General features: G+C 44.1%; 5 protein-coding genes across 7 annotated transcripts; 3 read left to right on the top strand and 2 right to left on the bottom strand.

Moving 5' to 3' along the window:
• Positions 1-3,113: 3,113 nt before the first annotated feature.
• RB195_008164 (uncharacterized protein) lies at positions 3,114-3,467 on the bottom strand (the record flags this gene model as incomplete). Its single annotated transcript, XM_064194550.1, has 1 exon — positions 3,114-3,467. The coding sequence occupies one exon, from the start codon at positions 3,465-3,467 to the stop codon at positions 3,114-3,116; it is 354 nt and encodes a 117-aa protein (XP_064045695.1).
• On the bottom strand, positions 3,114-4,569 carry RB195_008163 (uncharacterized protein; the record flags this gene model as incomplete). 2 transcript variants are annotated; one of them, XM_064194549.1, is made up of 3 exons in its annotated part: positions 3,114-3,547; positions 3,635-4,142; positions 4,426-4,569. In XM_064194549.1, the coding sequence occupies 3 exons, from the start codon at positions 4,567-4,569 to the stop codon at positions 3,114-3,116; spliced, it is 1,086 nt and encodes a 361-aa protein (XP_064045693.1). The 2 variants fall into 2 exon arrangements, with proteins under 2 accessions (XP_064045693.1, XP_064045694.1); XM_064194548.1 differs by lacking the exons at positions 3,114-3,547; positions 4,426-4,569 and having other exon boundaries at positions 3,618-4,100.
• On the top strand, positions 4,384-5,688 carry RB195_008162 (uncharacterized protein; the record flags this gene model as incomplete). The annotated part of the gene is made up of 3 exons (XM_064194547.1): positions 4,384-4,427; positions 4,488-4,592; positions 5,595-5,688. The coding sequence occupies 3 exons, from the start codon at positions 4,384-4,386 to the stop codon at positions 5,686-5,688; spliced, it is 243 nt and encodes an 80-aa protein (XP_064045692.1).
• Positions 5,689-14,076: 8,388 nt separating this feature from the next.
• Positions 14,077-15,138, top strand: RB195_008161 (uncharacterized protein; the record flags this gene model as incomplete). 2 transcript variants are annotated; one of them, XM_064194545.1, is made up of 1 exon in its annotated part: positions 14,077-15,138. In XM_064194545.1, one exon carries the CDS (start codon positions 14,077-14,079, stop codon positions 15,136-15,138), a length of 1,062 nt encoding a protein of 353 aa, XP_064045690.1. The 2 variants fall into 2 exon arrangements, with proteins under 2 accessions (XP_064045690.1, XP_064045691.1); XM_064194546.1 differs by having other exon boundaries at positions 14,482-15,138.
• Positions 15,139-15,309: 171 nt separating this feature from the next.
• On the top strand, positions 15,310-15,657 carry RB195_008160 (uncharacterized protein; the record flags this gene model as incomplete). Its single annotated transcript, XM_064194544.1, has 1 exon — positions 15,310-15,657. The coding sequence occupies one exon, from the start codon at positions 15,310-15,312 to the stop codon at positions 15,655-15,657; it is 348 nt and encodes a 115-aa protein (XP_064045689.1).
• Positions 15,658-18,360: the final 2,703 nt, after the last annotated feature.

Genomic DNA, 18,360 nt, shown 5'->3' with positions numbered 1-18,360 from the left:
ATATCATAATCCCCATTAGTTCTCTCATCAGAATTTTTCATGTTATCGAAATGCTGGACGTTCTACATATTGGTGATTTGGCTCCAGTTATCTCGAACTGAAAATAATGGGTTTGTCTGAAAGGAATTCGAATGAATGGTGACGTTCTTACCATGTTCAGCCTTCGCATTACGAACAACCTTTCCAGCTGATCGATAGTACAAGTAGTCACTAAAAAATGCTAAAATAAATATTCTATGAGATCGGTGAAAACACGTGTTCCATACCGCCCTGACGGCTTCGAAACATTGCCGCTCTTGTTGAAGGACCCATAGCAAAGGTATCCAACCACAGGAGTAACATATTCTGGCTTCAAAACCTCGATAATGGACCGAAAATTAGCACTCAACACTGCTGGCTTTCACTGGTGAGAAACGCACCTCTGGAAGTGCTTTTTGAGTTAGGCGAGATTTGGCTGTTGAGATTATTATGTTTACAACTATATTGTATTTTGCTCTATCTTGAGCTAGGGAATTAGAAAATCCAACAAGGGCAGACTTTGCTTGAAAACTGACGTAATCATCTATACAAACTAGTATCTTCGCTAGAATATTACTATTTTTAGTACCAAGCTTTCAATATCGTGTGCTCGTAGTAACCCTTGTTGAGGGGAAGGTGAAGCAAATAACTGGGAAGAATAATTTTCTAGACAGGTAATTTAACTTATTACTTTAGCCTAGGGGTAAAGCTTACTGCCTGGTTGATGCCGCTGTCAGGAGAATTAGTTTGCAGAATTTACCCTGAAGATACATTAAGCATCATCTGAGAGTTGAGTTCTCAATGTTTTGAAGAAATAGCGTCAATGAACAAGATGCAGAAAGCAATTAGCTGGCGACGTATCGGTAACCATTGGAGATTAAAGTATCAAGGCAAAATTAAAGAGAAGGGGGCAAAAAAGGAGAGTATTTCGCTTCATTTTTTTCTCTGTTCGGTAGCTCAATTCAGTAATTTCCTTTGAAAAAAATCCAAACCCTCATTGCTTCGTTGGATCTTGTAGTTGGAAACTTTTTTTTTGCGGAATAAGCAGGTAGAAGATTGTAAGAAGGATCCTTAGTTCCTTGAAACGTTTCATTTCGGATCACTACTTTTCAAAAACTGACTCGACGATGACCGTTTGTGTCTTATTTAGCTAAAGGATTGCTACGGACCCTGGACAAATGATCCATGATCACAACCACAGACAACGCGAGATTCTACTTGGTTAAACTCAGCAGCTGCGTAATTCGTTTTACCGAAGTTTCCATAGATGGCCCGCAATTGATGACGTCACAATAATTCTTCCGTAGTTCCACTTCCTCATATACGGCCAAGCTGCTTTCGTCTTGGTATAAGCTCCTTTCACGTGAACTTTGAAAATTAAGTCTGGAAGTGGATAAGGTTACAATTCATTGCTCTTCATTGACGAGGAACGTCCCCTCACCCCAGTCGAGATCCGTCATTTTCACAAGCGAAACATCACGAAGAATTCCAACATTACTGATTACAATATCTGTAAACTATTTCGTCCCAATGATCCACAAATTTATTACTTTACCCACCGACTAGCCAAAAGCATGAATGGCAGTTTTTACAATCTTTTTGCCGAATTCTACACTGTCGTAGTTAGCCACCAGCAGTTTTGATCTCATCGACAACCTCAAAATAACTACTCATAGTGAAAATCTCCTAAGATTTCTAAGCTTATTTTACTTTATCTGCCATTGACGTAAGTGTTGAGGTCCCATGTACATTTCCTCCAAGGTCATTGACAAGAAAATCAACTCTTATGGCTACGTTGGTGATATTAAATTTGATTCAGTAAGAACACTTGCAATTCTTTTTTTGTAAAAAATCAAGTGGTATCTTTTGATTCGAAACTGTGTTGATTACAAGGAAACCACGTTAAGCACGCTTCATTTTATTAGACTGGCATGACATTGATCCTTGGTTGATAAGACTACGCTGCCGATTTATTTCATAGCTCCGAATTGTACCGAGGGATGTGCTCACATTCAGTTTAAGAAGTGGAAAAAAATACAAGATAGGCAATAATTGAGCATATTTGGGGACTGCTGAAATGTTCTTTGTGCCAATGACTCAGAACTCAATGAAATAAAAAAAGGAAAAAATACTGGTGGAAAATAACTTGTCTAAAAGCACTCTTTTGGGTGTTTAATAGCAACAAAATAAGAAGTCGATAAATAGAGAACAAGGAATTTCAAAAATGCATAGGAACCAGCTTTTTGTTCCAGAAAGGCGTAAGCGCAAACGAAAAAGCAATTTCAGAAGAAAACATCTGAGCAGTTTCTGTTTAGATACCTGCACCTATATAGTTATACCAGCCTGAACGTCCGGCTAAAGCTGGATTTCAGGCTTATTTTGGTGTTCGCTTCGCTCGCCTTCACCGATCAATAAAAAATAACAGAAATAACAGTAGCGACATTTTTTGGGATACTATTATTGTTTTTTCTCTCAACGCTTTTTTCAATTTTTTTACCCGAAAATTTAAGCATAGATGAAAGTTTAGATGGTTTTTCCGTAAACGCTCAGTTCTATACTCGGAGAGCAATCCAGCTTAATTTTACATCTATGTTTCTCCCAAACCTCCACAATTTGGAAACATTATTCGAAGTATGAGTTTCCTCCGTTTTCTCAACAAGCAAGGAATGATGTGCTAACATGGAATGTCACTATCGTAGTGATAAAAATAACGTTCTACGTCAGATCGCGTAAACTGTTGGGTACTATGTATTGTATTTAAGCAGCCGTGCGCACGTGTATTTCCTCTTTTTGAAGAAAGGATGTTAGCAGCATCATGGAGACATGCTGGGAAATAGACATGTGAAGGAGCCATAGAAACCCATTCTACCGCGATGGGACTCCCGCGCACCAACCCGATGCAGTGGAACCCGTCTCTCCGCACTCTATAGCTTTCTGGCACCGACACACCATTTCAACCCCGTGGGACCCGTCCCACCTCATTTTACAGCTGTCTGGCTTCGGGGTACGAATTCGACGTCATAGCGCCCGTCTCACCTACTTTTACCGCGTCGAGGTTCCAGCGCACCAAACCTCTTCTTCTTCTTCTTTTCTTCCTAGCGTTTGTCCCGCATTGTTGCAGGGTCCGCTTTTCTGCTTCTTGTCTTCCATTTGGTTCTATCCATTGCATCAGCCGTACACAAATGTGCATCTATCATATCCAGCTTCACACGGTCTAACCAGCGAATCTTTGGCCTCCCACGCGGCCTCACTCCTGAAACGTCGAGCTTCAGTGCGGTTTGGGCCACAGAATCTTCCTCTCGCCGCAAGACGTGACCGAACCATCTCAGTCGGGCCTCCTTCATCTTCTCAGTTATCGGGACGACGCCGAAGATGGAGCGCACAGTGTCGTTGGATACTTTCTCTTTTAGCGTTACACCTATTGTCCACCTTAACATCCGCATTTCCATAGCGTGCAGTACTCTTTCCAAGGCTTTCGTCGTCGGCCAGCACTCGCAACAGGACGCACAACCGTCCTGTAGATCTTCGACTTCAGTCGAACAGGGACTTTCTTGTCGCACAGTACCTCTGTTGCCATTTTCCACTTCATCCATGCAGCATTAACACGTGCTCGAACCTTCTTGATCAATGTCGCCTGTGGAAGTCACTTTGGATCCAAGGTACTTGAAACAGTTCACCTTGTTTAATTCGGTGCCATCGACACGAATTGAACCATCCTCTATCCTTGGTCCGCACTCCATGTACTCAGTTTTTGATGTGTTGAGGCGCAATCCATATTGCTGCAGTTGATCCTTCCAAGACTGTACTTGTTTCTGAAGATCATCTCGAGACTCCGCCGCGAGCATGACATCGTCGGCAAAGAGTAGAGTCCACGGATGCTGCTTCTGGATTTCCTTCGTTATCGTGTCCATGCACAGTATGAACAGCAGAGGTGAGAGGGATGAACCCTGATGAACCCCTACTTGTACAGGGAATGGCCTGCTTGTTCCAGCAGCAAATCGTACAACGCTGGTAGGCTTCGCATAAAGTAGCTTAGTCCACCGCACATATTCTTCTGGTACTCTATGCGACCTCATGGACATCCATAACAGCTCATGTGGGACACGGTCGAAAGCGCACCAAACCTACACCATAATATTCGTCTCTCTCTCTTTTTGGAATTTCTTGACATAAAATCACACATACGCAGATGTGCACACGTGACAGAAAAAGTCCGTTATTATACACCATGATAATTTGCAAATTTGGAAGTATACGTTCACGTAAAAGTTTGTTTACCCTCACTAACATATGAGAGAAACTAACTTGCCTTATCAAAGCCAGCATGCATGAAAGCATAACTCTGGGCAGTCGTCCAGCGGTAGAATGCTCGCCTATCAGACGCATGGCGATAGTTCGGCACCTCACCGGTAATGTGTTTTGCATTATTATGGAGTATTTTCGTGATACAACTTTGCATTCTTGTTTAGCAAGCTCCAAGGCATGCTTTCTGCCGAGCCCACCACCAGCTCCTGTCACAATCGCTACTCTTCCATCAAAACGAAGTGCCATGCTCTTACATTTTCAAAAATCAGGTCAAAATAAAAATTTTTTCAACATTTTTCAAATTGAAGGTCTTTAGAAATTGGCCGAGAAAAGGAAGTCAGATAAGCTAGAAACAAGACGAAGAAAAGGGCAAAGAAGTCATCTAGCATCTATGTTTGAAAGTAGATCTTGAAGAGAACAAGCGCATTTGAGGGCAAGAAGCTTCAGTATGAGGTTACCCTCACACTGTTATTTAAAACCGCGGTTCTTCTTGATAGCTTATCCTAAACTGAATAACAGCAGCAAAGAAGGTGAAAACCACTTCTGAGAATTCTGCATGAAGACAATTAAGTGCTCGCAGCTGTATGAGAAATAGAAAAGCCTTGATTGTTCTACTATCTTGTTAATTACGACAACTAACATTAGAGATTTTGATTCTTATTTTAAAAAAATGCGAAGCAATGACGAGGCTTTTTACTTCTATTTAGATACATACCTACAACTTTACTTTCTCGTTTAGCAAGTTCCAGTGCATACGTTCTGCCGAGTCCACCACCAGCTCTTGTCACAATCGCTAAACTAAATCAGAAGCTGAAAATCACCTTTATGAAATTTTCATGAAGGCAACTAAATGCTAGCAATTGTATAAGAAAAAGAGAAGCCTTGATTGCTCTAATAAATTGTTATTAACAACAACTAACATTAGAACATTTAATTTTTAAAGATATGCGAAGCAGTGACGAGATTTCATTAGACAAGAAAAAATTATGAACTTAGAATAAGGTATAAGGCTATAATGTTGTGCCTTGCTGTTATAAAGGGGGATTCTATCCGTTTCAGAATGGAACATCAGACTACAATAGACAAGCGTTCAAATTACTCTATAAACAATTCAGTAACAGCAATTCTCGGACTATTCATTAATCACTTCATTTTTGTAGTAAAATATGGGAAGAAATTCTGAGTCTTTTGTATAAAAATCTTCAGGAAATCATATCTTTCAAGAACATGTCGAGGTGTCGCTAAGAATCGATGTTCATTGACGTTTTCAGTGATCAAAACACGCTCCGAATCATGTGGATTGCTGGGAAAGGAGCAACACTGGTGCAGGCTATCCGTGAAGAAGCTGATCTTTTATTATTTTGAAAAACTTTGTTTACCTTGCAAGCTTCCAAGTATCTTTAGCTAATGACATGGAATTGTTGTTTTTTTGTTTAAATACGCATTACGAGGTTCTGCTCATGACTTCTCTATAAAATTGCACGCGTAGAGCGTAGATCAAAAGCATCGTCAATAAGAAACCGAAGGTACTCGAAGGGAAAGCAGTCGCCATATCGATCCTGTTGTGGTGCGGTTTTCGACGGTTTCTTTCTCTACCTCCAACGTTCATAATCCTGAACGCCTGGGAATAGCCTCCAAGTGCCAAAGGTGAGTCTCGAAGGAAGGTTAACTTTTCGTGGATGTTACTTACAAGGAAACTAATCGAAAAGTAGTTAAACTCCAATTTGTTACCATTTGAAGTTCCGTTAATTTATGATTATTTTGAGGCGCATTTTCTTATCTAAAGTTCCATTTTGATGGTTTTTTTTTCGGACGGTGGAGTTAAAATCGAGGATAAATCAAAACTTTCCGTTCCTGATTCACGCTCTTCTCATATACGTTCATTTCATTTGATTATCTTTTCTCACTTTTGGTCGTGAAAAAAATGAATTACGAATGGGGCAAGGCAATGTTCTTGAATGTAACGAGTCTGATGTCGACCAACCATTGACAACTCTTAACGGATCGATATCTTGCTCCCAACACCGGAAAGCTCTGGTCTTGTTTCTACCGATGATAGCGAATGCAATGTTTGTTAGCGATAATCTAACCCTCTTCATTTGCGTTTTCTCCCACTGTATGGATTCAAAGTGTTATTTTTATGGGCTCTGATTTGGAGCTTCGGTACGGATGTTGTGAAACGCGAACGAATTCTGCGTTTTTCCTGAGTTTCCGTAGTACGTCAATTTCGTGATACCGTGCATCTAAGTAGCGTGCTTCTTACCTCCTCTTCTCTGTCGCTTTTCCTAATTTAATGAACTATCAAGGCTATCTGTTCAGCTTCTGCCACAATGACGCATACAACAGTAGCTGTCAGTGAAGGCTGCACGCAACGGCGTGGCAACACCAGCTTTGAGTCTCTACCGTAACGTCGCAACTTCACTAGTTGTTGGCGAGATCCGTGCGCAACGGTATAGTAACACTAACTTTTGCTCTTTGCCGCAACGGCGCAAATGCACAAGTTGGTAGTGAAAGTGGTGAACAACAACAGAGCAACACCAGCCCTGGCGCAACGTCAAATCTGACTGGTTGTTAGCGGAAGCCGTGGGCAACGACACAGCAACACCAGCTTTTAGCCTCTGTCGCAACGGTGCACACTACACTATGCGTCTGCAACAACTTAGCTACACCAGCTTTGAGTCTCTGCCGCAGCGGCGCAACATCACTTGCGTGGAAGCTTCACCTGCAGGGGGCCGAAATTGTAAACTGCCTAATTGTATTAAACTAATTATATTAGCGGATCTTTTTTGAGGTTCTTGTAGGAATGAAAATGGGATGTTTCATTAATTTATTCATCTTCTTGTTCAAAAAAGTGCAATCTATGTTCAGCGCTGACTCTCATTAGAAGGGTATGAAAGGTGAGGAAACAACCGAACCATTTGCAACACTACTTCAAATAGATTTTTTCTTAAATAGTTGAAAATTTTCCTACGTTTATGTGCGAGATTAGACAACATTAATAACCTGTCTTTAAGAGTAGAGGTTTTGTTGCTACTACTTTTCGCTGGATTAAGGACTTTATAGTTATCTTTCACAATCTCAAGGTGAGATAGTTGGTTTGTAACCAGCAGAGATCTTCGCCAATAATTTATTTCATTAGGATTTTTATTTCTTGTTCTTTGAGATTTCTCTGAACGACAGATATATGAGCTAGTGCACCTTTCATATATCTTCTTTGTCTTTTCCCCATTGTACGACCCGTGCATTTACGAAAATCGATGCCTGTTCGGTACTGCCTTCCATGACTGTCTCCACTTCATCAAGGTAGCCGCTTTTAACGATTGTGTTAACTTCTGTCCCAAAGATTCAGATGGATTGATCTGTCGAAATCCTTGGGCAAAACAGAGTTTGAAGCCATCTGTCGATAGCACAGAAGTCCCCGATTTCAAACATGCTTCCAGAATTGGGTTTTGTCGAATGGTGGCCTGAAAATGTTTATCATTTTTGCATCAAAATGAGAAGATCATTTCGTCACTTGGTATCCCCTATCATGTGTAAATTCGAGATCCTAGTTGCCTTCGAAAATCGGCGAAAGTGCTGCATTGAAAGTTAATGAAAAGGTGTAACATTCTTAGCTGTGGAAAAATTACTCGAGGAAGTCCTCAGAGAACTGTTTGTTCTTAGCAACAGTCCAAATTGTAAGTTTTTATTAAGGGAAAGCGTTTGGTTTTCTCAATGTCAAATTTACAATTTTGCTGTATTTCGTTATTTGTTCCAATCTTTGGAAAGCTGTCAACGGCCTACAGTGAATGTTTAAGTATTGTGACCAGGTGCTATGACAGCTGGTCATGGTTCTGCAGCAACGGAATTGGAGAAAATTTTCGATTGTTTGGGTAGAGACATGATTTCCGCAGCCTCCACGATCTTTTTCCGTATTTAAAATGACAGGTTTTCTTACAAACTGACAAATTTCCGAATGATGTTGAATTCAAATCGACTGTCTAAAATTTCCCCCCTAATTCCACCCTCCTACATGACAGGCGTGCTGTGGCTATCGCGGTCCTGGCGTGGCCATCTCACACCTCCTCTAGGCGATTCCATGCCACGGAAACACCATTATATTTGAATACTACTGAACGGTGGGGATAATTTGATCATTTTGAACGTGAGAAGTTGTGGATCTCGCAAATCGTCTTGATTTTAATATCGTTCAGAAGATTGTTTCTCTGCAGGGAAAAGTTGGCTATATCGAATACAAAAATTATTTCTGCAGGCTGTGGAAATCACGTTTTCATGAAAAAGATTTAATAATATCGAAACATTCTCCAATTTGGCCGCTCCACGGCCAGCTGTCGCCTAATGTAAGTAAACAAACTAAGTCTTGTAAATAAAAGTGTTCTAAGCAAGCGCTAGATCGTGAAAATTAGACATTCTTTGTAAATCATTGCTGCAGTTAATTAAAGATTGAACAAATAATGAAATAGAACAATGTTGTAAGTTTGATAGTAGCTGAACCAAACATCTTTGAAATGGAAGCTTGAAGTTTGAAGTGTCGCAAATGACAAAAAGTTCGCAGAGGAATTCTCCTGGTATTTTTTCTGCAGAGTGGGTGTAGCGCAGTCAGTAAGAGATTCCGCTGTGACTGCAATCGATCGTTGGTTCGAAACTGGCCACTCCTAACCAACCCTTTTATTCTCTTGAGGTCGATAAATTAGTTCCAGACTTGCCATTCAAAGGCTGCACGCGCGTTCATAAACCTCGGTATCCAAGAACGCGCAGGTGCATCTCTTTAGGGATTGATCAAACGCCGTGCACGTCTCCTTTATGTTTTCTACAGCTGAGAATGTACATCTTTTTCTTATCAACTTTCAATGTGGGGCACTTTCGTAAATTTCAGAAGACAACGAAAATCTCGATTTCACATATAATGTGAGGCACCGAAATCTTCAAAATGACTTGCTGATCACAAATATGTTAATTTTTTTCCAATTTTGGGGATCAAGCACTCATACTATGAAGATCTTTTCGTCCCACGAACTGCTATTCAGTTGAGGTTGTAAGGGGATTTACGTGAAACCAGAAAAAAACCGCAGCGGATATGATGTTAGTGACATGATGCTTCCAATTGAAAATCAATATCTAGTAATCATTGCATCTACGATTTTTCTGATATCGTCGCCGTCGTCAATAATTGCCGCAAATTTCGCGCTAGCCTTTAAATAGACGCATTCGCAGATCTTAGTGCTGACAAATAGATGCTTATGTTGCATAAAAAAATCTGAGCAGCTTCTATTTAGATACATAAATACAACTTTGCATTCTCGTTTAGCAAGTTCCAGTGCATACGTTCTGCCGAGTCCACCACCAGCTCTTGTTACAATCGCTTAACTGAATCAGAAGCTGGAAATCACCTTTATGAAATTTTCATGAAGGAAACTAAATGCTAGCAGTTGTATAAGAAAAAGAGGAGCCTTCGTTGCTCTAATAAATTGTTATTAACAACAACTAACATTAGAACACTTAATTTTTTAAGATATGCGAAGCAGTGACGAGATTTTATTAGTATGAGGTTACCCTCACACTGTTATTTAATACCGCGGTTCTTCCTGATAGCTTATCCCTAACTGAATAACAGCAGCACAGAAGGTGAAAACCACTTCTAAGAATTTTGCATGAAGACAATTAAGTGCTCGCAGCTGTATGAGGAACAGAAAAGCCTTGATTGTTCTGCTATCTTGTTAATAATGACAACTAACATTAGAGATTTTGATTTTTATTTAAAAAAAAATGCGAAGCAACGACGAGACTTTTTGATTCGTTTGAAAAGAGAATGTGACACCAGACTACAATAAACAAGCGTCCAAATAACTCTATAAACAATTCAATAACAGCAATTCTCGGACTATTCATTAATCACTTCATTTTTGTAATAAAATATGGGAAGAAATACTGAGTTTTTTGTACGAAAATCTTCAGGAAATCATAACTTTCAAGAACATGTCGAAGCGTTGCTAAGAATCGATGTTCATTGACGTTTTCAGTGATCAAAACACGCTCCGAATCATGTGGATTGCTGGGAAAGGAGCAACACTGGTGCAGGCTATCCGTGAAGGAGCTGATCATCTATTATTTTGAAAAACTTTGTTTACCTTGCAAACTTCCAAGTATCTTTAACGAATCACATAGAATTGTTGTTTTTTGTTTAAATACGCATTACGAGGTTCTGCTCATGACCGCCCTATAAAATTGCACGCGTAGAGCGTAGATCAAAAGCATCGTCAATAAGAAACCGAAGGTGCTCGAAGTGAAAGCAGTCGCCATATCGATCCTGTTGTGGTGCGGTATTCGACGGTTCCTTTCTCTCCCTCCAACGTTCATAATTCTGAACGTCTGGGAATAGCCTCCAAGCGCCAAAGGTGAGTCTCGAAGGAAGGTTAACTTATCGTGGATGTTACTTATAAGGAAACTAATCAAGAACTACTTAAACTCCAAATTGTTACGATTTGAAGTTCCGTTAATTTATGATTCTTTTGAGGAAAATCTTATCTAAGGCTTTATTTTCATTGTTTTTTTTCGGATAGTGGAGTTGAAACCGAAGATAAATCAAGACTTTCCGCTCCTGATTCACGCTCTTCTCATATACGTTCATTTCACTTGATTATCTTTTCTCACTTTAGGTCATGAAAAAAATGAATTACGAATGGGGCAAGTCAATGTTCTTGAATGTAACCAGTCCGATGTCGACCATTGACAACTCTTAACGTGCCTTGTTACTGGAAATGTCGACGTTCTTACGCGCTGTTAAGTAAAAAACACCGACTGCTTCGAGCATGTGCGTTTGAAACCGAGATTTCGCGGCAGCCTAGCTCGTGTATCGTGTATTTTGTTATGCAAACTCGTCAAAAATCTTAGGAAAAGGCGGTTTGGGATGCCATCCAACGCCGCTCTGATCGACTGTACTCGAACAGCGCTCAGAGCGCAATAAATCATTCTTAGAGCACAAGAACCGTTCTTAACTACCAAATTGGTCGTCCATTTGAGAAGGTGATAGTTCATTGTTAGACAGTTCATCACTGAAAGTGAATAGTTGAATCAGTCAAGGCCTTAAAACCTAAGCATTGGTCTTTGAGGATCCCCTGTATGTGGGATAAAGGTGCTAAAAAGAAAAGGAAGATAGAGCTGGATACTACTACTACTACTAATACTAATACTCTAACGTTGTGACTCTCTAAAAACAAGCTTACTGGAAGTGAGCAGCTAAGTCATATCATTTAGTACTTCCATCGATAAAAAAAGGAACCGCAAATGCGAGATGGCTTATTTGCTAGTGAAATGTTTCCTTCTTATCTGATTCGCACCCCTAATATTAGGCGAGAACAAAGTATTTTTCCCCATAACATTGGTTCTCCGTCGTACTTTCGTTTCGTGTCTTCTCATAATCGATAACGATTGTAGAGCAAAATGTGCGGCCTTGACCGAAGCGTTAATGTACACTGTTTTTAAGCGAAGATGAAGGAACGTTGGATAGGTGATCCTTGCAGGTAGTTGACCCAGTAAATTGCTATTCGTATGGCGGGAAGCGGGATCAGACATTCCGAAGTTGTACAAAATCGCTGATCGACGTCGTCAGTCAAAACACCGGAGATAGTGCGCAGATCGCGGAGATCGCATAGAAATCAGTAACAGAACACTGTTTAGATGTTCGCACAGTTCATGGCTTAAAATAAATCGCAAAAAATGGACCTATACCTTCCTTCTATTTCATAAGCATCATTTTGACATAGAAACTAACCAATGTGCAATTAGTAACTGTAAACCGTAGTAGCACTTTTGTCTCATGACCAACCAGTCAGTCGATATCAAGTGGCGTTCAATAGTGCCCGCCTATTTTGGCGGCAGTTCTTTTGCAACATTCGTGTCGTGCTTGTCGCTCTATGTGAGTTGTTATCGATATTTTCGTACTAAGGTTCAATGTGGTGGATGTTTGTTCCTCTGCCAGGAGACTTCTCCGTGGATGGGTCGAAGATCTACCAGTGGTTTCTTGCGGATGAATTTGTGTTGTTTATCCGTTCATGGATCTACTTGTTTCCGCACTTCCCTTATTAAAATCACATTCATTCTAGCGAACAGCTGTCTAACAGTACGTCTGGTACGAAAAAGTCAAGATCGACCGCATCGACTATGGCCGACCAGCTGAAAAAGCGAATTTGGGAGCTTTCGGTGGGTTCTTTTTTTCTTGATAGTGGTAGTGATCGTGCGCAGTGCACGGCCGCAGCTCTTAAGGTTTGGAGAGAATGAATGTGGTATGAGATGCAGTGTACCAGCATATCCATGCTCTGCTAATCCTATTTTTGATTTGTGTACATGGTTATCTGCGATAGATGGCTTGGAGGTCTTCAAGTTTGTCCTTAGTTGAATGTTATTATTATCCTTTTTCCTCTCTCTTAATGAGGAGCCGGTGATACCGCTGATAGATTAAAGACGGTATCGACAAACGCTTACGATACATTTGTATTCATACCGTGGAAGATGCTTAAGAAGTTCCCTTGTCTCCGTGGATTAATGTCTATGAGACATAACAGTGACGGAATAGCGTTTTTTTTTTACAGCGAAGGCTGTTCTGTCTGCACATTTAAAACACCAGACGGTCGATCTTCTTTTTTGCGAGGTTTTGTTAGTATTTGACAGCTGATTGTTACGATCCTGTATATTTTCATTTTTGACATCCTACTTAGATATCTTCTTTGCGGTTCTTTATTCCCGTGAAAAAAAAACACGAAAGAAGATGTGTCAGGGAGCCATTGAAAATTTGAAACAGATGTCGAGAAATTGTGCTGGAATGATAGAGGACTATGCGCGCCAAGTTTTCAAGTTCAAGTTTCTATTATGAATGATGGAATAAATAAATGAATGTGTGTGCGGTATGGGGTATTTAGAGGGTGTGGCATGTGCAGCGTGTGGTGTGGATGGAGTGTGGTATGTGCGGCGTGTAGTTTGGATGGAGTGTTGCATGTGAGGCGTGTTGTTTGGATGGAGTGGGGTAAGTGCGGCGTGAATGTGCGGTATGTGGTAACTGGAGGGTGTTGCATGTGAGGCGTGTGGTTTGGATGGAGTGTGGTATGTGCGGCGTGAATGTGCGGTATGGGGTAACTGGAGGGTGTTGCATGTGAGGCGTGTGGTATTGGTGGAGTGTTGCATGTGGCGTGTGGTGTATGTGGGGTGGTGTTGATGTGGAGCGTGTGGTTTGGATGGAGTGGTTTGGATGGGTGATGTGCGGCGTGAATGTGCGGTATGGGGTAACTGGAGGGTGTTGCATGTGAGGCGTGTGGTTTGGATGGAGTGAGGTATGTGCTGTGTGAATGTGCGGTATGTGGTAACTGGAGGGTGTTGCATGTGCGGCGTGTGGTATTGATGGAGTGTTGCATGTGAGGCGTGTGGTTTGGATGGAGTGTTGCATGTGAGGCGTGTGGTTTGGATGGAGTGAGGTATGTGCGGTATGTGGTAACTGGAGGGTGTTGCATGTGCGGCGTGTGGTTTGGATGGAGTGTGCGTGTGGTGGTATGTGGTGTGATGGAGGTGTTGCATGTGCGGCGTGTGGTTTGGATGGGTGGGTATGTGGTGTTGATGTGGTATGTGGTAATGGAGGTGTTGCATGTGAGGCGTGTGGTTTGGATGGAGTAAGGTATGTGCTGTGTGAATGTGCGGTATGTGGTAACTGGAAGGTGTTGCATGTGAGGCGTGTGGTTTGATGTGATGGGGTATGTGTGCTGTGGTATGGATGGGGTGTGGTATGTGCGGCGTGTGGTATTGGATGGAGTGTTGCATGTGCGGCGTGTGGTTTGGATGGAGTGTTGGTATGTGCGGCGTGTGGTTTGGATGGTGTTGCATGTGTGGTTTGGAGTGTGGTATGTGCGGCGTGAATGTGCGGTATGTGGTAACTGGAGGGTGTTGCATGTGCGGCGTGTGGTTTGGATGGAGTGTGGTATGTGCGGCGTGTGGTTTGGATGGAGTGTTGCATGTGCGGCGTGTGGTTTGGATGGAGTGTTGCATGTGAGGCGTGTGGTTTGGATGGAGTGTGGTATGTGCGGCGTGAATGTGCGGTATGGGGTAACTGGAGGGTGTTGCATGTGCGGCGTGTGGTTTGGATGGAGTGTGGTATGTGCGGCGTGTGTGGTTTGGATGGATGTGAGGGTGTGGTTTGGTGTTGATGTGGGCGTGTGGTTTGGATGGAGTGTTGATGTGAGGGTGTGTGTGCTGTGTGATGTGGTTATGGAGGTGTTGATGTGGGGTGTGGTTGCATGTGAGGCGTGTGGTTTGGATGGAGTGTGGTATGTTGGCGTGAATGTGCGGTATGGGGTAACTGGAGGGTGTTGCATGTGGCGTGTGTTTATGGCGTGTGGTTTGGATGGAGTGTTGCATGTGCGGCGTGTGGTTTGGATGGATGTGCGGCGTGTGGTTTGGATGGAGTGTGGTATGTGCGGCGTGAATGTGCGGTATGGGGTAACTGGAGGGTGTTGCATGTGCGGCGTGTGGTTTGGATGGAGTGTTGCATGTGAGGCGTGTGGTATGGATGGAGTGTTGTATGTGCGTGTGGTTTGGATGGAGTGTTGTGGGCGTGTGGTATGGGTAACTGGAGGTGTTGCATTTGCGGCGTGTGGTTTGGATGGAGTGTGTTATGTACCGTATGGGGTAACTAGAGGGTGTTGCATGCGCGGCGTGTGGTTTGGATGGAGTGTTGCATGTGAGGCGTGTGGTTGTGGTTTGGATGGAGTGTTGCATGTGCGGCGTGTGGTTTGGATGGAGTTTGCATGTGAGCGTGTGGTTTGGATGGAGTGAGGTATGTGCTGTGTGAATGTGCGGTATGTGGTAACTGGAGGGTGTTGCATGTGCGGCGTGTGGTTTGTTGATGGAGTTGTATGTGGGCGTGTGGTTTGGATGGAGTGTTGATGTGTGGTTGGTGTGTGAATGTGCGGTATGTGATGTGAGTGTGGTTTGGATGGGTGTTGCATGTGCGGCGTGTGGTATTGGTGGAGTGTTGCATGTGCGGCGTGTGGTTTGGATGGAGTGTTGCATGTGAGGCGTGTGGTTTGGATGGAGTGTATGTGCGTTGTGGTGAATGTGCGTGTGGTATTGGTGACTGGAGGTGTTGCATGTGAGGCGTGTGGTTTGGAACGAGTGTGGTATGTGCGGCGTGAATGTGCGGTATGGGGTAACTGGGGTGTTGCATGTGGGCGTGTGGTTTGGATGGGTTTGCATGTGCGGCGTGTGGTATTGGATGGAGTGTGGTATGTGCGGCGTGATGTGCGTTGGTTTGGATGGAGTGTGGTATGTGCGGCGTTGTGCGGTATGTGGTAACTGGAAGGTGTTGCATGTGAGGCGTGTGGTTTGGATGGAGTGAGGAATGTGCGGCGTGTGGTTTGGATGGAGTGTTGCATGTGAGGCGTGTGGTTTGGATGGAGTGAGGTATGTGCTGTGTGAATGTGCGGTATGTGGTAACTGGAGGGTGTTGCATGTGAGGCGTGTGGTTTGGATGGAGTGAGGTATGTGCTGTGTGAATGTGCGGTATGGGGTAACTGGAGGGTGTTGCATGTGAGGCGTGTGGTTTGGATGGAGTGTGTTGCGTGTGTGAGGCGTGTGGTTTGGATGGGGTGTTGATGTGCGGTGTGTGGTAATTGGATGGAGTGTTGCATGTGGGCGTGTGGTTTGGATTGGATGTGTGAATGTGCGGTATGTGGTAACTGGAGGGTGTTGCATGTGGGCGTGTGGTTTGGATGCTGTGTGAATGTGCGGTATGGGGTAACTGGAGGGTGTTGCATGTGAGGCGTGTGGTTTGGATGGAGTGTGGTATGTGCGGCGTGAATGTGCGGTATGGGGTAACTGGAGGGTGTTGCATGTGCGGCGTGTGGTATTGATGGAGTGTTGCATGTGAGGCGTGTGGTTTGGATGGAGTTATGTGTGTTGTAATGTGTGGCGTGGTATTGGATGGTGTTGATGTGGTGTGGTTTGGATGGAGTGTGGTATGTGCGGCGTGAATGTGCGGTATTGGGGTAACTGGAGGGTGTTGCATGTGGGGCGTGTGGTTTGGATGGAGTGTTGCATGTGAGGCGTGTGGTTTGGATGGAGTGTGCGGTGTGAATGTGCGGTATGGGGTAACTGGAGGGTGTTGCATGTGCGGCGTGTGGTATTGGATGGAGTGTGGTATGTGCGTGTGAATGTGCGGTATGGGTGGTATTGGAGGGTGTTGCATGTGCGGCGTGTGGTTTGGATGGAGGTGGTATGTGCGGCATGTGTGGTTTGGATGGAGTGTTGCATGTGAGGCGTGTGGTTTATTGGATGGAGTGTGGTTGTGATGTGTGGTGTTGGTAATGGAGGGTGTTGCATGTGAGGCGTGTGGTTTGGATGGAGTGTGGTATGTGCTGTGTGAATGTGCGGTATGGGGTAACTGGAGGGTGTTGCATGTGCGGCGTGTGGTATTGATGGAGTGTTGCATGTTTGTTTGTGAGGCGTGTGGTTTGGATGGAGTGTGGTATGTGGGGCGTGAATGTGCGGTATGGGTAACTGGAAGGTGTTGCATGTGAGGCGTGTGGTTTGGATGGAGTGTGGTATGTGCGGCGTGAATGTGCGGTATGGGGTAACTGGAAGGTGTTGCATGTGAGGCGTGTGGTTTGGATGGAGTGAGGTATGTGCTGTGTGAATGTGCGGTATGGGGTAACTGGAGGGTGTTGCATGTGAGGCGTGTGGTATTGATGGAGTGTTGCATGTGCGGCGTGTGGTTTGGATGGAGTGTGGTATGTGCGGCGTGATGTGGGTTGGATTGGTAATGGAGGGTGTTGCATGTGCGGCGTGTGGTTTGGATGGAGTGTGGTATGTGCTGCGTGAATGTGCGGTATGGGGTAACTGGAGGGTGTTGCATGTGCGGCGTGTGGTTTGGATGGAGTGTGGTATGTGCTGTGTGAATGTGTGTATGGGTAATTGGAGGAGTGTTGCATGTGAGGCGTGTGGTTTGGATGGAGTGTGAGGTATGTGCGGCGTGAATGTGCGGTGTAGGGTAACTGGAAGTTGTTGCATGTGCGGCGTGTTGTTTGATGGAGTTTGGATGGAGTGTGGTATGTGCGGCGTGTGGTTTGGATGGAGGTGTTGCTGGTATGTGCGGCGTTTGGTGTGGTATTGATGGAGTGTTGCATGTGAGGCGTGTGGTTTGGATGGAGTGTGGTATGTGCGGCGTGAATGTGCGGTATGGGGTAACTGGAGGGTGTTGCATGTGAGCGTGTGGTTTGGATGGTATGTGCGGTTGTCGGCGTGTGGTGTTGATGGAGTGTTGCATGTGCGGCGTGTGGTATTGGATGGAGTGTTGCATGTGAGGCGTGTGGTTTGGATGGAGTGTGGTATGTGCGGCGTGAATGTGCGGTATGGGGTAACTGGAGGGTGTTGCATGTGCGACGTGTGGTATCGATGGAGTGTTGCATGTGAAGCGTGTGGTTTGGACGGAGTGTGGTATGTGCGGCGTGTGGTATTGATGGAGTGTTGCATGTGAGGCGTGTGGTTTGGATGGAGTGTGGTATGTGCGGCGTGAATGTGCGGTATGGGGTAACTGGAGGGTGTTGCATGTGAGGCGTGTGGTTTGGATGGAGTGTGGTATGTGCGGCGTGAATGTGCGGTATGGGGTAACTGGAGGGTGTTGCATGTGCGGCGTGTGGTTTGGATGGAGTGTTGCATGTGCGGCGTGTGGTTTGGATGGAGTGTTGCATGTGCGGCGTGTGGTATTGATGGAGTGTTGCATGTGAGGCGTGTGGTTTGGATGGAGTGTTGCATGAGCAGCGTGTGGTATTGATGGAGTGTTGCATGTGAGGCGTGTGGTTTGGATGGAGTGAGGTATGTGCGGCGTGAATGTGCGGTATGGGGTAACTGGAGGGTGTTGCATGTGAGGCGTGTGGTTTGGATGGAGTGTGGTATGTGCGGCGTGTGGTTTGGATGGAGTGTGGCATGTGCGGCGTGTGGTTTGGATGGAGTGTTGCATGTGCGGCGTGTGGTTTGGATGGAGTGTGGTATGTGCGGCGT

This window comes from Necator americanus, chromosome III (assembly GCF_031761385.1).
Source record: "Necator americanus strain Aroian chromosome III, whole genome shotgun sequence".
Classification (NCBI taxonomy): Eukaryota; Metazoa; Nematoda; class Chromadorea; order Rhabditida; family Ancylostomatidae; genus Necator; species Necator americanus.
Note: the sequence above shows the minus strand (reverse complement) of the source record. Positions and strands in the feature narration are given on the sequence as shown.